Source organism: Argopecten irradians, chromosome 7 (assembly GCF_041381155.1).
Source record: "Argopecten irradians isolate NY chromosome 7, Ai_NY, whole genome shotgun sequence".
In the NCBI taxonomy this organism is placed as follows: Eukaryota; Metazoa; Mollusca; class Bivalvia; order Pectinida; family Pectinidae; genus Argopecten; species Argopecten irradians.
The window spans coordinates 45,764,996-45,783,576 of NC_091140.1; the positions used below are offsets into that span (position 1 = coordinate 45,764,996).

At 32.1% G+C, this 18,581-nt stretch overlaps 1 protein-coding gene across 1 annotated transcript; it reads left to right on the forward strand.

Moving 5' to 3' along the window:
* Positions 1–9,761: 9,761 nt before the first annotated feature.
* On the forward strand, positions 9,762–17,968 carry LOC138326694 (glycine, glutamate and proline-rich protein-like). Its single transcript, XM_069272698.1, has 6 exons — positions 9,762–9,913; positions 11,069–11,128; positions 15,847–15,936; positions 16,591–16,703; positions 17,454–17,598; positions 17,812–17,968. The coding sequence occupies exons 1-6, from the start codon at positions 9,859–9,861 to the stop codon at positions 17,949–17,951; spliced, it is 603 nt and encodes a 200-aa protein (XP_069128799.1). The 5' UTR covers positions 9,762–9,858; the 3' UTR covers positions 17,952–17,968.
* Positions 17,969–18,581: the final 613 nt, after the last annotated feature.

The window sequence follows — 18,581 nt, forward strand, 5'->3', positions numbered from 1 at the left end:
TTTGTTTTATCATTTTCACCATACCAAATCTGTTTCTCATTATAATACATGCTGATAAAAAGTAAGTCTTTATTTGATTTTTTACCGTCTCATGAACAATATTAATTTTCAAAAGTTTCATATTGATGTATGTTCAAATTGACATTTATAATCTGTATTTAACCAATACTCTTACGTTGGTCACGTGATTTCATTGAGTTAAGTAAAATGTAACAAATGTGAAGAAAATATCATTTATTGTGAATGGTATAGCACATTCCACTTTGTCGGTACGTAACCTATGTATTGTAAGTCCACATTAGTTTCCTTAATTAACATCATTAAGGTATCGAAATGCTTTAATGAGACCCGGATGTTTTATCTTTACTATAGAAAATTATTCTGGATACAATACAAAAACGGGTCCTGAATTTCTCATTATCTTTATTTTCAACTTACAAAAAATTGTGTGTTTTGACAGCTGCTTTTCTCTCTTTTTTCTCCCCTTCATTATTCTGTCTTTTATTTTAAAGGTCTTACGCAGTTAAATAAGTTATTCTATCCTACAACTAATGAACACTAATTAACTATTGGTAAGTTTAATTAACATTAAATATCACTTGAGGCATATACATATAAGCCTGATTCACACTTTAAAACCCCATATTAACCAATTTAATGCCTTCTAAGAATGTAAGTGGTGTCCTAATTGGGAAACATGATGTTTACATGTACAACCGGTGTTATTTTGGGGAAATACCTGATCGTTTGCACGTAATTATATCCATCAAAAATAATGTTAGTACAATTTAATTAGTTTGTTTGTTTGTTTGTTTGTTTGTTTGTTTGTTTGTTTGATTAAATTAACGTCCTGATAACAGATAGGATATTGTTAGGGCGGCCTCCCATGTATGTGTTGTTGCGTGTATGAAGTGAGGGTGTGTGTTATGTGAGACTGGGGTTTATCCGTATTGTGTCTTTTTATAGTGTTATATCACTGAAGCATGCCGCCGAAGACACCAAGCAACACAGCCCACCCGGTCACATTAAACTGACTATGGGCGAACCAGTCGTCCCACTCCTGAGTTAACAATATATACATTTACGAAATATCAGATATGGCAACTGTTCACCTACATGTAACAATTAAATCGCCATTAACACGATACACTGTACAGTGGAATACTTGCTGATTTACTTCCTAGAGACCTATAATCATTTTGATAGTATCACCCAAGGACTCCGATAGGCGTGAACACCTGTTAGGTTTAATCCCTAACTAAACATCTTTACGAACCTCCCACCCAGATTATGGATTAACATGCCATATATGATATGCAATTGTAGATCCTGATCAGAGGAAAATTTTCTGTACATCCTCAATTATGTAATCTATAAATCTCCGATCAATTTCGAAAAGACTTTCTGATGCATGGTCACACGGAAGTTTCTTTTGCTTATTGCTGTTTTTTCACATCAAAGATCAATGTTTATTATTTATTTCGTAATAGAGATGTCTCGGTCGACTGAAGACAATAAGATTTTTTCCCTGTACTTGTAGACTTCGATCATACAAGGAATCATACATGTATGTGGTTTGCAATGTCTATTTAAAACAATCATCAAATAACTTGAATATGAAATAGTAATCATCAAATTACTTATATATGAAATATTTATCATCAAATTATTATATATGAAATAGTTATCATCAAATTAATTATATTATGAAATAGTTATCATCAAATTAATTACATATGAAATAGTTTTTACATGCACACAGTATTAACTAACCTTATTAATAAGATACGGGTATAAATTTATTTAATTTATGATTAACAATATCCATACAAATTACGAATGACGTAGCTCTGTCTATATTTACATTTTTTTATTTAACAACTTTGCATTTTGTCGCAAAGATGGAACCATAACAAAATATTGTAACCGAGCGCAAAATATAAACAAAAGAGTTATCTCGTTTTCATCAGTCAAGAATGTCAAACATCAAGTGTCATATGATAAGATGGTTGTAATCTCATCCGGCCGATAATAATAGGAAGGAAAGGGGGTTTCCCTAAGTTAAATCATAAACGTATTGTTTTTTAACAAAGGATAGCAGTTTTCTGTTTTCATGGTCTCAGTCAAATGTTCAATTTTCGATATGAATAAATCTTCGGCCTATTACGACAATTTCGGAATTATGTATTTTTTCATATTATACATATACTGCTATCAAGACATGGTCTGACGTATAAGATGTAAAATGACCTGGAGCAAATACAGATTCCGAATTTTCGGAAGAAATAAAGTCACGGAAGCGTGTTCCATGACATTTCCGCCCAGATTATGAGTTTTCTGTACTGTTGGCGTTCAGGGGGTCCACTGTAACTACTATTGAATTTTGCATAACATCATATCAGGCATAGATAAACAAATGGAAACATTTTTCACAAATTTGAAGTGCAATGTGTATTGTATTGACAGCATCATATTTCACTGGATACATTAAAATATGCTATATCTATCACTTAAACGAGAAAAAAATTGAATATACATTGTATCATTTGTTGAAAGTGCGTAACAATTATTCAATTTTCAACTTTTCCTATCACCTTTACAAAACAATGCATACACTGTTCTTGATAACAATACAAGTTTATATGACTAAAATCACATTAAGGTATTCATCGAACTACCAATCAGCAAAAAGACTAGAAAGCCTTGTCATGACAAAACCTGCAGTAATACCTACATTCTAAAAGAATATAAATAACCGACATAAAAACCAATGGACCAATCACAGGGCTTGTACACAGAGAGGGAGAGTCATGCATCCAGGAAGAGAGAAGTTTTCTGCTTCTCCTACCAATACAAACATTGTTAAATCTAAAAACGAATTTCTAATAATCTTTATCAAAATGCATTTTTAAAAAAGTCGAGTAGTTGATATTTCCGTCAGGTAACATAAAACATTTTAAACAGAACCAAATGTTCTAGAACACTAAGCGTTAACTGCTTTATCGGCAACACTTGTACACACATATCTAAATTATTGTTATATTATAGAGATATTTAGAAGTATTTATTTGTATAACACTCTTCAAGAGATAATTAAAACTACCTGCTACTCTCAAAAAGTGTCTAGTGACGACAATTTTAATTGCGGTGGAGAATTTAGCTGAAGAACTTTGTAATTGGCGGTTTTATCAGTAATTGATTTACAATTTATCATTCAAAATTCACGTACACAATCCCTGTTTATATTTACATAAACACTTTGCTGTTGCCGCGAAAACACTCCTAACCTCTAACAACACTTAACATTATGCAACAACAAGAAAAATAAAAGAAATAGAAAAAAAAAGCTATAAATCCATAACAAAGACATAATAAAACAAAATCATGCCTCAAGTAGTGAAAGGTCCCGATTTATATGCTTTAAAGTTACATATGCATTGTTAACTCAGTGTTGGAACACTCCTGCAACATAAAAAGAAACGGACCCCACGATCGAAGGGACATATTCCATAGGGCAATAAAACGATATATCATAAAAGAAATAAAACCAGGAAGGACAATTACGCAATATATCAACCTCAACAACGGTCAACAGGTTTTAAACATTTTAGATTGATATCATTTATATAAATTGTAACATGAGGAATAAAATAGTTTTCCTCCTTCGGAGATCGTCTAGTATCCATTTTTTTCTTCCAATACTGTCATCTCCTAATGATAGGTATTGACGAATCATGATTCAAAAGCACTCAAGACAACCCGGAAATGACGTCACCGGAAGACCACGCCATAATAACGGATGTTACATCGTGTGAATTATTTAAATTTATAGGGCGATAGTGATTTTACTTTATAAGTGTTGTATTTTTTGAGATTTTGATAGCTAAATCAACAATATGCTGATTTTCCGAGACATCATAAAAACTACCCTTATGTCTTTTGGTCATTGATCACATTTTGTTATCTATTTTGTCTTCTTCCTTTCCTTCTACTTATCTACATTTTTATGAATTTAATCAACCTTTTCCTTATTCTTTAACTCTTACTTTGTTATCGATATTAATAAAACAAAACATCAATTTTGAGTATTTTTCCTTGCTATCTAATACAGGCTGAATAGCCTTCCAATAATTATACATTTTGCGTAAGGTAAATGTATGAACACATTTAAAATGATTACTTAAACTTCTTCAAACCAGGGCCCGTTAATGACATAAACACGAACCACTGCGAAAATCGAGTGGCACCTACATGACAGTTATACGACAGGCAACTAGACAGAGATAGGATAATGTTAAATCTAACAGCCACACGTTTTCTGTCTTCTGACTCATACTTACACCATTAAAACTGTATGTAACCTAAGGCTTTTTAATAGTTTTCTTTTCGGACTAAAGTTTGAGAAATATCACTTGCTAACATCCAACAGTTCCTATTCTGAAACAAAAATAACGTGTAATGGCATAGACAGGAAAGTATATTGTTTATAGTCTTATCACAATGAATCGCACTACTGTGGCACGATGTAATATGTCATTCGTTTTTGTTCATTTAATAGTTGATATCATAAGATACAAGTGCCCATGGAGCTTAACAGTCACTGCAGTTTTTTTACATAATAAAACAAACACGTGTAAAAACTATATTGGCTCCTTGAACTGCCAAAACAGCCAGAACTATTGAGAGCATAGACTTTTCTTAGTTCATCAATTAAGCGTTTTAATCTATAACGAGTAATTGCTACCTTACCTGTGAGTTGGATAGAAGAGTATTAAAAAGCTCATTGTTCTAACCAAATGTAATTTGAAAAAAATACATTGCTAAGAACGCTTCAGTGAGATAGCATTATCAAAAGGCAAGAAGACACAGCCCCAATATACCGCAGCCTCCCAAAACAAGCATTCACAACCCGCAACACACGGGAGGAGGATAGAACCAGGTATTCCTGAAGAAATAAGTGTAATATACCTTAGGTACCACGTTCTTAGTATGACCCCTGTATCCTCCAAAAACATTCGACAGGTAGTACATATATCGTTATATGAATCTCAACGGGTGAATCGAGAGATTGCGAAGACATATAACATACAAACAATTATTAATCTCAGGAAATATTTATTAGTATCGACTAAATTAATGTAGTACACGTGTATATTAATTACCCTCGTCTAAATCATTTATTATACCCATATCGGTATGTTGATATTTATTTCCCCACCTTTTTCAATTTTGGAAGGAAGAGAGAACAAAAAAGAAAAACGACCTTCTAGTCTCACAACTTCATTGAAGAGTAAATTAAAGGGACAATTCACTCAGGCTAATTCTTTTACATAATCAAGAAGCAAAATATGGCATAAATGTATTGTTCTACATTTCTTATGAAACATATAAGATAAAATATTGACAAATTCCATGTCATTATTTAGTATTTTAATTGATACCGTTGTAAATACAAATCGTTGATCAATACGATTAAGCAGGTACAACATGTACGCTGTACCGATATCCGAGCCAAAGTCACGCACGTTAAACAAATGAACTACATAACCACTGTGGAGGTGATAAAAATGATTTTCTAGGCAAGAAAATTCACCTGATAAGGTAAAAACACTACTGTCAGAGCGATTTGAGCAGTTCTAGACAAAAGTAGCATTTCTCTACTAGCAAGGGACAGGGTTCGGCATACAAGATGTTCGACCACAATGTGTAATGGCGGACAGCGAGCGAGTTTCAACATTTCACACGCATTTCATTACCATGATCTTTTCTGGCATATCACAGAAAACCCGACTGGTCTAATTCCCATTAGAACTGGTTATTTTCCGATATATGTACAAATTTTAATGTTCTCTTAGACTGAATTGTCCCTTTAAACATTGATTTGATCAGGAGAACGTATCAGTTGAATTTCAATATTTGAACAGCGAACCAGGAAGTGAATTCTGCGTATTTTAAACTACTCTGCTGTAATCAAACCCGTACTGTGCGTTAAGTAAACACGTTAGTCGATACTACGGTCACATGTAAGTGTTTGCCGACAGTAAATGATTGGTTTGACTGGCATAAAAAGTTAACCTTGGTCTGCAACAACACAACCGGTCTGGGAATAGAACGATAGTTGATAGACAGTTGACGCCGGGTATAAATCAGGGAAAGCACCTTGAATGCTTGGCACGTACAGGCTTGTGGTGTTCTGGAGTTCAGGAAAAAAAATTATCGACCACATGGGGTACTGTAGTGTTTAAATTGCCCTTGATACTGCCAAAACGTTTTTAGACATACGAGATAGCTTGGAGACATTTTTTTTAACTTTTACTTTTTTAACATTAACGAGATACGTGTATCTTTATAATGGATGGTATAGCTTTTAACTCTCATAAAAATGTCAAAATAATTTTAACACGTGGATTTTTACGGTTACAAGAACTATTTCTTAGTCATGTATGGAATATAGATGTCTGACAGATTTTGGAACATGGACTCAACACTCGTACATAATTGTTTTTAGTCTTATAAGATGACTTAAATTCACATTCAAATAATTTTCTCGTTCATTCTATAACTTGTTTACACAAAACTGCAATTTTCCAGATCTTAATTCGTTCTGTAATCTATTCACGTTAATTTACTTCCTTCGCCTCACTTCTAATTCGATACAATGGCAACGCGGGCTTTTGAAAAAAAAGTGTGTTTGGCATCCTGTCAAACCTCTATGTGCCCCTTTTCACATCTTCGATATTTCAGGGGTTCCGATCACTAACGATCTCTGCTCTTAGAGATCGTAAATGATCGGAACCGCTGGAGTAGCGAGGATGCCCTTTTCACTGAAATCGGACAAAATCTAAATTGTCGCTAATCATAAGCCAGAGAATGGCGGACAGGTTGGTTGTCGATTCGGTAAAACAAGGGTTGCGTGCACAAGTTTCAATAAAAATCTCTTACTTTGATAATATTATGTTTTGAGAAATGTGCCGGACAAAATTCAGAAATAAGGTAGAAGAAAACTTAATAACTTAGGTACTTAATTAGATGGTTGTTTTGTTGAGTAAATCAGGTTGTATCCCTATAATGGTTAATATCGTTGTTTGCTTTCCTCACTCAGTCATTGCACGCTGCCAATGCATTCGTCTCAATCCATTTATGCTGAACGTTTAATAGACGCAGGAAAAATCATTTAAATATATGAAAATGTGTCTTGGCAATGGCCAGGGAATAGAACCAAGAGGCTTCCTCGGAGAGGTGAGATTTTAACTCTAGGTCAAAAGTGGGCTGCTTGGTTTGGTTAATTAGATTAATGTCTTTTTAAAAATTGGGTCATTGTGTCCATTGAAACGCGAGGAAGAAGAAAGACATAATATGCCAAATTTAGTTGCTTTTTGAATCAGCTATTTTTAGAAGTGGAGAGGAAATGAGTTACACGTGTTAATCTTTACTTTGTTCTGTATAGTAATAGTTTAGTAATTATTACCTACTTGTAATACACTTTTTTATTTGTTTAGTTTGTTGTCTTGTTTCAAATGTAAATAGAAAACAAAAATACACAAAAATTTACAAATTATACTGAATATAGTATATATGTTGTCTTGCGTGAAAATCTAGAAAGGGATTTTTATGCGAAGAGAGATAACTCGTGGTAAATATAATAGCAACTTCATATTAATTTATTAGAGTTACTTCCCTTCTTTATAATCCTGACTTTTTGTTTTGCATTTTGCTTTATGAATTTACCGAATTTACCTGAATATGTCTAAAATTCGAGGGGAAAAACACATTTTTAAGACAATCTCCATAAATGTAAAACCACCAACCAGTGACTTTGAGATACGAGAAATGTTCACTTTATTAGTTTTATTTTTATAACATCAACACTAATATTTAACAGTTATTGGATTAAATATGAAAATAACCTAAAGGTCACTAAGTGTTATCATCAATGTGCAGAAACTAAATCGTATTAACATACCATTAGGGCATTAGAATGGTTTGACAGCTGACCCTATTGCATAAAAGGCGACTAAATTAAGGATATCATATTTTCTTTTCTGCCTACTGACATTTTTCATCCTCCTTGAAACTTGTCACACTTTTTACTTTTGGTTTGAAAGCTCTGGCATCAAACATCGTTTAAAGTGGTAGTTTCTGGTAGGATGAAGAAAAATGTTATTATCCCAAATGTAGTCGCCTTTTATGCTCTGTAATTTGAACAACATGCAATTTTAACCCCTTGTTACAGGGACAATGTTCTGTTTCTGTTTCTTGCCGAGACATATATATATACTTATCTCTGTTTAACACTGATTTGCAATGAGTGACTGCGTTTTCCGATAACTGTTTCCTTGTTACGTAATGGAGTGTATGACGGCATGCAATTAGGGAAAATCTGACTTTGTTTTGTATTTTTCCAGGCATTCGTTTGCTCGTAATTATTAGATTATGATGTTTTTACAGCAGGAATGCCGCCATTTTATAAACTTAAATTTTAATCCTTTTTACTTCTATCTTGACAGGCTTTCATTGATGCATAGTTTATATTTCGTCTCACTAAAAAAAACATCGAGTTGTTGTGAAGTAGTAAAAGAAGACATTCTCTTTCATAAGAAATCTTGTTAACCCTGCCTCATGCTATGCATACATATGAAATAGAGTAAGCCGACTGCTTCGTTATATTATTTTAGATAGTATTGTGGGTGTGTTTGGGTGTGTTTTGCATCTAATTCAGTTTGATAACACTAGATTCCTGCTGTTAAAAGGATAGAAAGATAAAAACACGCGTGTACCAGGTTCTGCCAGAACAACAAACATTTTTACACGTTGTATGCTAAGTCTGGCTAAGGTGCAGATTTAATATCAAGCCAAGCCCAGTCACAGGACTTATCGCCCGACCTTGTTTAGTACACTGGTGAAGACGCACTACAGGTAGGGCGTTAGAATTGTACCTGCTGCCACTATCGCATGATCGTAAAGGCGACTAAATTTAGGATCTTATCTTTTCTCTTCTTCCTAACTGACTTTATCTTTCCTATTCTGCTCCTGCTTAGCGCTCAGTAAACAAGGGGTTGGGCGACTGGTTCGCCCGTTGTCAGTACAATGTGACCAAATGGGGCGTGTTGCTTGGTGTCTTCGGCGAATGCTAAAGTGATAGAGCACTATAAAAAGGGCAACAGTTCCAATATAAAAAAGGCACAACACGAACATACCACAGTCTCCCAAACATGCACCTCGCACTTCACACACGTTACACACTGCATACATGGGAGGCCGTCCTTACATGACCCTGACTGTTAATAGGACGTTAGAATAATCAAACAAGCAAACAAACAAACGCACTACAATTTTGTAACAGGAGAGAAGGAATAGCAGATACAAGTACACGTCTCGAACCCGAAACCTCCGAAAATTAGCCTACTTATTGAGCTGGCTATCTAGTCGTCCATAATCAAGCCTGTCCAATGCCACTTCATTCCTCCCTCCTGTTCGAATGTCTTCCCCGTGAGCTTCCATTCCTTGAAATAGGGGTTGGTGGCAAGTTTCGCAAAGCATGCAGTAACTTTGATATCAAAATGCTATCCCATTGAACCATATTATTGAAATCAAAATAGGTCGAGAGGGGAATCATTGGCCTTTAGTTTAAGGTCAGCTATTTAACCTTGACTCTTATGCACTAAGCAGAGGTCACAAACTAATTCTATTCGACACACAAATAGAGATACACCAATAGCGTTGTGCATGATTCTAGAAACGTTACTTGCCATTCCAAATATACCCTTTATCTGTCCGAGATAACAAGTCGTCCTTATAAATCAGCCTGCCTGGTCAATAAATTCCACACCTCACCGGTTCCTCAGACTGATTTTGACAATGAATGCCCTAGTGGTTATAACGCTTCTTGCTTTCAGCACTGGCGCCTGGGCAGGTATAAATGTTAATTAATTGTTGTTTTAAAGCACGTATTTTTAATTGTTTGGGTACTAAGTACTTTCCTTTTTCCTTGTGAATTTGGTATTTTTTAATCCGTTCGTTTTTATCTTCGGTTTCGGGACTTTTGTTTGAATGTTGTTTGTTTTCATTTCTGGACCCTCAGTTGAAAACATAATACCGTTTTTTATTATTATCTTTTTTTCGGTATTCGTTTGATCTCATAGTGGTTTCATAACCACGATACTTTGTGGACAATATCCTTTGTTTTTGAAGTTTAGGTCTTTTTGCAATTAAGGAAAGTGAATGTAACCATATAAAGATTTTTGTGCAGTCTGCTTTTTGCTCTCCTTGTTTTTGTTATTTGTTTTCTGTTGATGTTATCATTTTCGGAGGAAAAGAGTGTTTTGAGGACTATGGGATTTTCTGGTTTGTGTATTTGTGTGTTCGTTATTGAGTGTGTTCAGGTTTGTTTGTTAACGTCTGTCACTGTATACATATTTGCTGCCAGAAAATGTATTATCCGGGAAATTAAATTTCTGTTTCTTATTTCCACTTAACTAATTTCAGCGTTCGTGCCATGGAGTCTAAGAGAACATTAAAATTTGTATATATATCAGATAAAACAAGTTCTAATGGAAATTAGATCAGTCAGTTTTACTGTGATATGCCTGAAACGCCTATGGTGGTGACATGTGTGTGAAATATTCACACTTGCTCGCTGTCCGCCATTACACACTGTGGTCGAACTTATTGTATGCCGAACCCTGTCCCTTGCTCGTAAAGTAATGCAACTTTAGGCTAGAACTGCTCAAATCGCTCTGACAGTAGTGTCTTTACCTTATTAGGTGAATTGTCTTGCCTAAAAATCATTTTATCACCTTCTCAGTGGTCATGTAGTTCATTTGTTTAACGTGCGTGACTTTGGCTCGGGTATGGGTACAGAGTTAATATTGTACCTGCTTAATCGTATTGATCAACGATTTGATATTTCAACGATATTAATTAAAATACTTAACAATGTCGTGGAATTTGTCAATGTTTTACGTTATATGTTTCATAAGAAATGTAGAACAATACATTTATGCTATATTTTGCTTATTGGTTATGTAAAAGAAATTTCTGTTTCTTATTTCCACTTAACTAATTTCAGCGTCCTACACGTGCCATGGTGACGTCAGGCGTCTTCATCCAACCGGAGAGCACAATGGAGGTATGTTTGTTTTTATGCTATTCATAGAACAATCAAATACCGTATTCGCATTAATTAAAGCCCAGAGCGCTTAAAATTGTACTTTCAACGGGGGAGGGGGGTTATGAGTAAACCAAATGTTAAATTGTAGACGAAACAATTCAGCTATAATTTAACTCTATCTGTACTCATGATGAACTAATCTGTTATTGTAAAGATAGGATGGGGGCGATTATACAAAATGTACAACTTCCAGTTCTCCTTGGGCGCTTATAGGTAGAGGGGTACTACTTACTGCGAATACGGTAGTACACATATAATTAACACTTAACCGGTGAAAAATTAGGGGTGAAATGTCTTACTTTCAAGGGATTCAACATATGACGTATCTTTCCAACTTATCAATTTTTCTTATCTGATTTTTTTCTGTTTTTCGGAATGAAGATATGAATAGATCTACTAAGAAAAGTTCCCTTGAACTGATCATACTTAATCTTCGCTCTCATATTTCTTATCACACGTGATTGTATTTCCTGCTACGGGTCAAAGGTTACACTTGGAATGACAAATGTTTAGGCACTTTTAAAATTCCAACTTTAATCATATGGATTTATAGCTCAGGTATTTACAATGACCTGAATAAAAATAGAATTACAAACCTTTTCTCTTTCTTCAGTAAAAAACATGGCTTAGCAAAAAATGCTTAATTAATCATTTTTATTTTAGCAATTAGTATCTACCATTAGCAAACTGCCCAAAATGCTATCCATAGAGTGAGCACAGGGCAGACTTGTTTCCTTGTACCGATAAAGCTCAATTTACAAAAAAAAAAAGAAAAAAAATCGGCCGGCTATATTCCTGTGCTAAGTTCTGTTCGACCGATTCATCTTACGTACGTTTAGAAACTGCTAGATGACTGAAACTAAAATAGAACATATATTTCCGTGCAATCACTCAAGTTGGATAATATCTAGTTCAGTAAAGTTCTTGTGCACTTTAATTACATATCTAGCACAAAATAAACATGTCTAATTTATAAAAACAAGAGCGCATTATTTTGTTTAGCTGAATCAAAGTGTTACAGGAAAACCTACGAATAACAAATACAAATCTCCTTTGAAGTATTACGTCTAAAAGTAAACATAAAATGGTTAGCTTAGAGTTATCACAAAACCGCCATTCATGTGTAAATAGATCCAAGAACTCGGGTATAGACATCACCTTGTTCTCGCTGAATTTCATCCATTAGCCATAAAACCTTATTTTATATAATTTGTTAGATTTAACAGCCAAATATTGCGTGCTCTAATTAACAGTCATTTGTGAGTCACTTTTTTCTGTTCATTTAGTATATTTTTCTGATTTTTTTTTATCAGAATTTTTCATTCAAATACTCTAATTTAGTATAATTTTCTTCTTTTTTATATTTTAATTCATATAACAAAAATCTTTATTTGATATATTTTTGTCACTTTGTTTTTGTTTTATTTTTGTCAACTTGTTTTTGTTTTATTTTTGTCAGTTTGTTTTTGTTTTATTTTTGTCAACTTGTTTTTGTTTTATTTTTGTCATTTTGTTTTTGTTTTATTTTTGTCAATTTGTTTTTGTTTTATTTTTGTCAGTTTGTTTTTGTTTTATATTTGTCAGTTTGTTTTTGTTTTATATTTGTCAGTTTGTTTTTGTTTTATTTTTGTCATTTTGTTTTTGTTTTATTTTTGTCAATTTGTTTTTGTTTTATTTTTGTCAGTTTGTTTTTGTTTTATATTTGTCAGTTTGTTTTGTTTCATTTTTGTCATTTTGTTTTTGTTTTATATTTGTCAGTTTGTTTTTGTTTTATTTTTGTCATTTTGTTTTTGTTTTATATTTGTCAGTTTGTTTTAATTTTATTTATGTCAATTTGTTTTTGTTTTATTTTTGTCAATTTGTTTTTGTTTTATATCTGTCAATTTGTTTTTGTTTTATATCTGTCAGTTTGTTTTTGTTTTATTTTTGTCAATTTGTTTTTGTCTTATTTTTGTCATTTTGTTTTTGTTTTATTTTTGTCAATTTGTTTTTGTTTTATTTTTGTCAGTTTGTTTTTGTTTTATATTTGTCAGTTTGTTTTTGTTTTATTTTTGTCATTTTGTTTTTGTTTTATATTTGTCAGTTTGTTTTAGTTTTATTTATGTCAATTTGTTTTTGTTTTATTTTTGTCAATTTGTTTTTGTTTTATATCTGTCAATTTGTTTTTGTTTTATATCTGTAAGTTTGTTTTTGTTTTATATCTGTCATTTTGTTTTTGATTTATATTTGTCAGTTTGTTTTGGTTTTATTTATGTCAATTTGTTTTTGTTTTATTTTTGTCAATTTGTTTTTATTTCATTTTTGTCAATTTGTTTTTGTTTTATTTTTGTCAATTTGTTTTTGTTTTATTTATGTCAATTTGTTTTTGTTTTATTTTTGTCAATTTGTTTTTGTTTTATTTTTGTCAGTTTGTTTTTGTTTTATTTTTGTCAATTTGTTTTTGTTTTATTTTTGTCAGTTTGTTTTTGTTTTATTTTTGTCAATTTGTTTTTGTTTCATTTTTGTCAACTTGTTTTTGTTTCATTTTTGTCAATTTGTTTTTGTTTTATATCTGTCAGTTTGTTTTTGTTTTATTTTTGTCAATTTGGTTTTTGTTTTATTTTTGTCAACTTGTTTTTGTTTCATTTTTGTCAATTTGTTTTTGTTTTATTTTTGTCATTTTGTTTTTGTTTTATTTATATCAGTTTGTTTTTGTTTTATTTTTGTCAATTTGTTTTTGTTTCATTTTTGTCAACTTGTTTTTGTTTCATTTTTGTCAATTTGTTTTTGTTTTATTTTTGTCAATTTGTTTTTGTTTCATTTCTGTCATTTTGTTTTTGTTTTATTTTTGTCAATTTGTTTTTGTTTTTATATCTGTCAGTTTGTTTTTGTTTTATTTTTGTCAATTTGTTTTTGTTTATTTTTGTCAATTTGTTTTTTTTTCATTTTTGTCAATTTGTTTTTGTTTTATTTTTGTCAATTTGTTTTTGTTTCATTTTTGTCAACTTGTTTTTGTTTTATTTTTGTCAATTTGTTTTTGTTTTATTTTTGTCAATTTGTTTTTGTTTTATTTTTGTCAACTTGTTTTTGTTTCATTTTTGTCAATTTGTTTTTGTTTTATTTTTGTCATTTTGTTTTTGTTTTATTTATGTCAGTTTGTTTTTGTTTTATATCTGTCAGTTTGTTTTTGTTTTATTTTTGTCAACTTGTTTTTGTTTTATTTTTGTCAATTTGTTTTTGTTTCATTTTTGTCAATTTGGTTTTGTTTAAATTTTGTCAGTTTGTTTTTGTTTCATTTTTGTCAATTTGTTTTTCTTGGGGTTTTTTTCAATTTGTTTTTGTTTCATTTTTGTCAACTTGTTTTTGTTTCATTTTTGTCAATTTGTTTTGGGTTTTTTGTCAATTTGTTTTTATTTTATTTTTGTTAAATTTGTTTTTGTTTCATTTTTGTCAATTTGTTTTTGTTTCATTTTTGTCAATTTGTTTTTGATTTATTTTTGTCAATTTGTTTTTGTTTTATTTATGTCAGTTTGTTTTTGTTTTATTTTTGTCAATTTGTTTTTGTTTCATTTTTGTCAACTTGTTTTTGTTTCATTTTTGTCAATTTGTTTTTGTTTTATATCTGTCAGTTTGTTTTTGTTTTATTTTTGTCAATTTGGTTTTTGTTTTATTTTTGTCAACTTGTTTTTGTTTCATTTTTGTCAATTTGTTTTTGTTTTATTTTTGTCATTTTGTTTTTGTTTTATTTATATCAGTTTGTTTTTGTTTTATTTTTGTCAATTTGTTTTTGTTTCATTTTTGTCAATTTGTTTTTGTTTTATATCTGTCAGTTTGTTTTTGTTTTATTTTTGTCAATTTGTTTTTGTTTTATTTTTGTCAATTTGTTTTTGTTTTATATCTGTCAGTTTGTTTTTTGTTTCATTTTTGTCAATTTGTTTTTTGTTTTATTTTTGTCAATTTGTTTTTGTTTCATTTTTGTCAACTTGTTTTTGTTTCATTTTTGTCAATTTGTTTTTGTTTTATTTTTGTCAATTTGTTTTTGTTTCATTTTTGTCAACTTGTTTTTGTTTCATTTTTGTCAATTTGTTTTGGGTTTTTTGTCAATTTGTTTTTATTTTATTTTTGTCAATTTGTTTTTGTTTCATTTTTGTCAGTTTGTTTTTGTTTTTTTTGTCAGTTTGTTTTTGTTTTATATCTGTCATTTTGTTTTTGTTTTATATCTGTCAGTTTGTTTTTGTTTTATTTTTTTGTCAATTTGTTTTTGTTTTATATCTGTCAGTTTGTTTTTGTTTTATTTTTTGTCAATTTGTTTTTGTTTCATTTTTGTCAACTTGTTTTTGTTTCATTTTTGTCAATTTGTTTTTGTTTTATTTTTGTCAATTTGTTTTTGTTTCATTTTTGTCAATTTGTTTTTGTTTTATTTTTGTCAATTTGTTTTTGTTTCATTTTTGTCAACTTGTTTTTGTTTCATTTTTGTCAATTTGTTTTGGGTTTTTTGTCAATTTGTTTTTATTTTATTTTTGTAAATTTGTTTTTGTTTTATTTTTGTCTTTTTTATATTTGTCAATTCGTTTTGGTTTTATTTTTGTCAATTTGTTTTTGTTTTATTTTTGTAAATTTATTTTTGTTTTATTTTTGTCATTTTTATTTTATTTTTTATTTTTGTCATTTTGTTTTTTTGGTTTTATTTTCCACAGGTAACGCTGCCTCTCATAACGATGTTAAATATGACTACAACGACCTCCTTAACAAGAAGTCTTGTTACGACCAGGCTGGAGCCACTTACTGTACGTACACCTTTAGGCGGTGAGAAGTGGGTGTAATGGAGTTAGAAACTATTTTATACTATAAAATACACCTTTCACAATTGTAAAACCATGTGATAAATTTTGCAACCCTTGGGCCTCTTGTCGTATATGTTTACACACCCCAGTGTAACCACCTACAGCTACTCTTAGTGGCCAATATTTAAGTAGTCAATAGAGTTCCACTATCACAAGAAGACACGCAGCCTTCTGAAACATACAGTCATTCAAACACCGAAACACTTGTTGCAATTTCATAAACATTACACAACGCATACATGGGAGGCGGTCCTTACCTGACGCTGACTGTTAATAGAATGTTAATTAATCAATGAAACAATCATTGCAACGCCATTTTCAATTGCATTGATGACAGTTCATTACTTAAATGTACAAATGACATAATATCTGGTCTCTATTTTATGTTATTGCAAAAAGCTATGTATGTCGTTTCATGCGGTGATAAGGTGTTTTTTTCTGAATGTAGATCAGAACAACTGAATGCCGCAATATAAAGAGAGAATTAATATTATGGGATAAACAAAATCAAAATGATAAACAACAGTAACTTGGAAAACTTCTATTGATACAATCCAAGTTTATGGCTTATATTTCGCTTCATTCTTATTTTACCAGGTATCCAACCATCGGTGATCGCTGCCTTAGCCAGCCGTGAGTCACGTGGTGGTCGCCTGTTGCATTCAACCAATGGATGGGGAGACCATCACCATGCTTACGGAATTTTACAGGTAAAATTTTATTTCTAAGAAACGTCACAAAGGAGTAACCTCGGTAAACCAACCATTATCTTATCTGTCTCTCTATTGTTATTTCCGCTATTTTGTATGTATGATTGAGGCAGGAGTTTACCGCTGTATATCGACGACTGTCTTCTGCCTTTCTAATGTGGCATACGTTATTTACCTCTGTATACCGAACATTCTGTTTCTAGAGTGACATTTGCTATTAATGTACATGTAATTATATTAGATGCCCTTCTGTTTACCGACCACTGTCTTCTCTACATTTCTGGTTTTCCTTTATTTACCTCTGTATACCGACCATTCTCTAACTAATGCGACAACCGCTATTTACCTCTGTATACCGACTATTATATTACTAATGCGACAACCTCTATTTACCTCTGTATACCAACCATTGTCAAACTAGTGCAACAACCGCTATTTACCTCTGTATACCGACCATTCTCTAACTAGTGCCACAACCGCTATTTACCTCTGTATACCGATTATTATATTACTAATGCGACAACCGTTATTTACCTCTGTATACCGACCATTCTCTAACTAGTGCGACAACCGCTATTTACCTGTGTATACCGACCATTTTCTTTCTAGTGCGACAACCACTATTTATATCTGTATACCGACCATTTTCTTTCTAGTGTGACATCCTTTTTTTACCTCTGTATACCGACCATTCTCTTACTAGCGCGAAAACCTCTATTTACCTGTGTATACCTACCATTTTCTTTCTAGTGTGACATCCGTTACCACAGCTGTACCCAGCACGCATGGGACAGCTGTGCACACATTTCCCAGATGGTTCAAGAAGTCCTAGTGCCCTACATCAATCAGGTGGCCCACAAACATCCCACATGGTCAAAGGAGCAACAACTCCAAGGTAAGTACTAATTTGGCAACCCTCGACTGACTTACTATACGTAGGATACCGGAATAAATCGTATTGGCCGACGTAACATTTTATTTCGAAGTTCATGTATCATTCACCTGTCTCCTGTGTAGTTTGGCAAATTAGGATACTTATTTTCCGCTCTGAGCGATTGCTTTTTCCTGTAACACTTAATTGATATATGCGGTTGTTGTTGAATTTTAGGTGGAATCGCTGCTTATAACTCTGGAGTCGGAAACGTCCAGACCTGGAGTGACCTTGACATTGGAACAACCGGAAATGACTACAGCAATGACGTTGTATCACGTGCTCAATATCTCATCAGCCATTATGGATGGCATTAATAAAATATATGGCTTCAGTTAATTTATCATTGTTAATATATGTGTCAAATGGCTTATAAAGGTCGTTGTTAAATAACTAGAAAGTACAATATAAAATGTCCTGGTACATTAGATACCGTTCAGGTAGGGCGTTTGAATTGCTCCCCTGTCTCTAGTGCATGAAAGAAAAAGGCGACTAAATTAAGGATATTTTCTTTTCTTTTCTTCTTGAGTGTCATTCTTCTTACAAACGTCTCCATTATGAAGCTTCTTGGTTCTGTCCCCTAGTGATAGTTTCTGCTCCTGGTTAGGGGACCACGTTGGCCGAGTGGTTAAGATATCTCGACATATTACCATAAGCCTTCCAACTCTGGATTCGAATCCCGGTTTTCTCACTTTAAAATCAATGTTAGCTGTGAATGGTGAAGAAAGCTTTGTTTCCAACACAACACGAACATATACCGCAGCCTCCGAAACGCAGCACATTACATGCATGTGAGGCTGTCTTTATCTGCTGATAGAACGTGAAGCATAGTCAACCAACAATGCATGTAAGGTAAATTTTAGTCAGAAATATCCGAAGAATAATACAATCTTTATACGATGGTGTGGCAATGAAATCTCAGTAAATCTGTTTTGTTTGACTTGTTC

Excerpts from the sequence above, each read along its gene's own strand:
- LOC138326694 (XM_069272698.1), top strand. The coding sequence starts at position 9,859 with ATGAATGCCCTAGTGGTTATAACGCTTCTTGCTTTCAGCACTGGCGCC. Across the intron at positions 9,914-11,068 it reads CAGCACTGGCGCCTGGGCAG|CGTCCTACACGTGCCATGGT; the intron begins GTATAAATGTTA and ends AACTAATTTCAG. Across the intron at positions 11,129-15,846 it reads AACCGGAGAGCACAATGGAG|GTAACGCTGCCTCTCATAAC; the intron begins GTATGTTTGTTT and ends TATTTTCCACAG.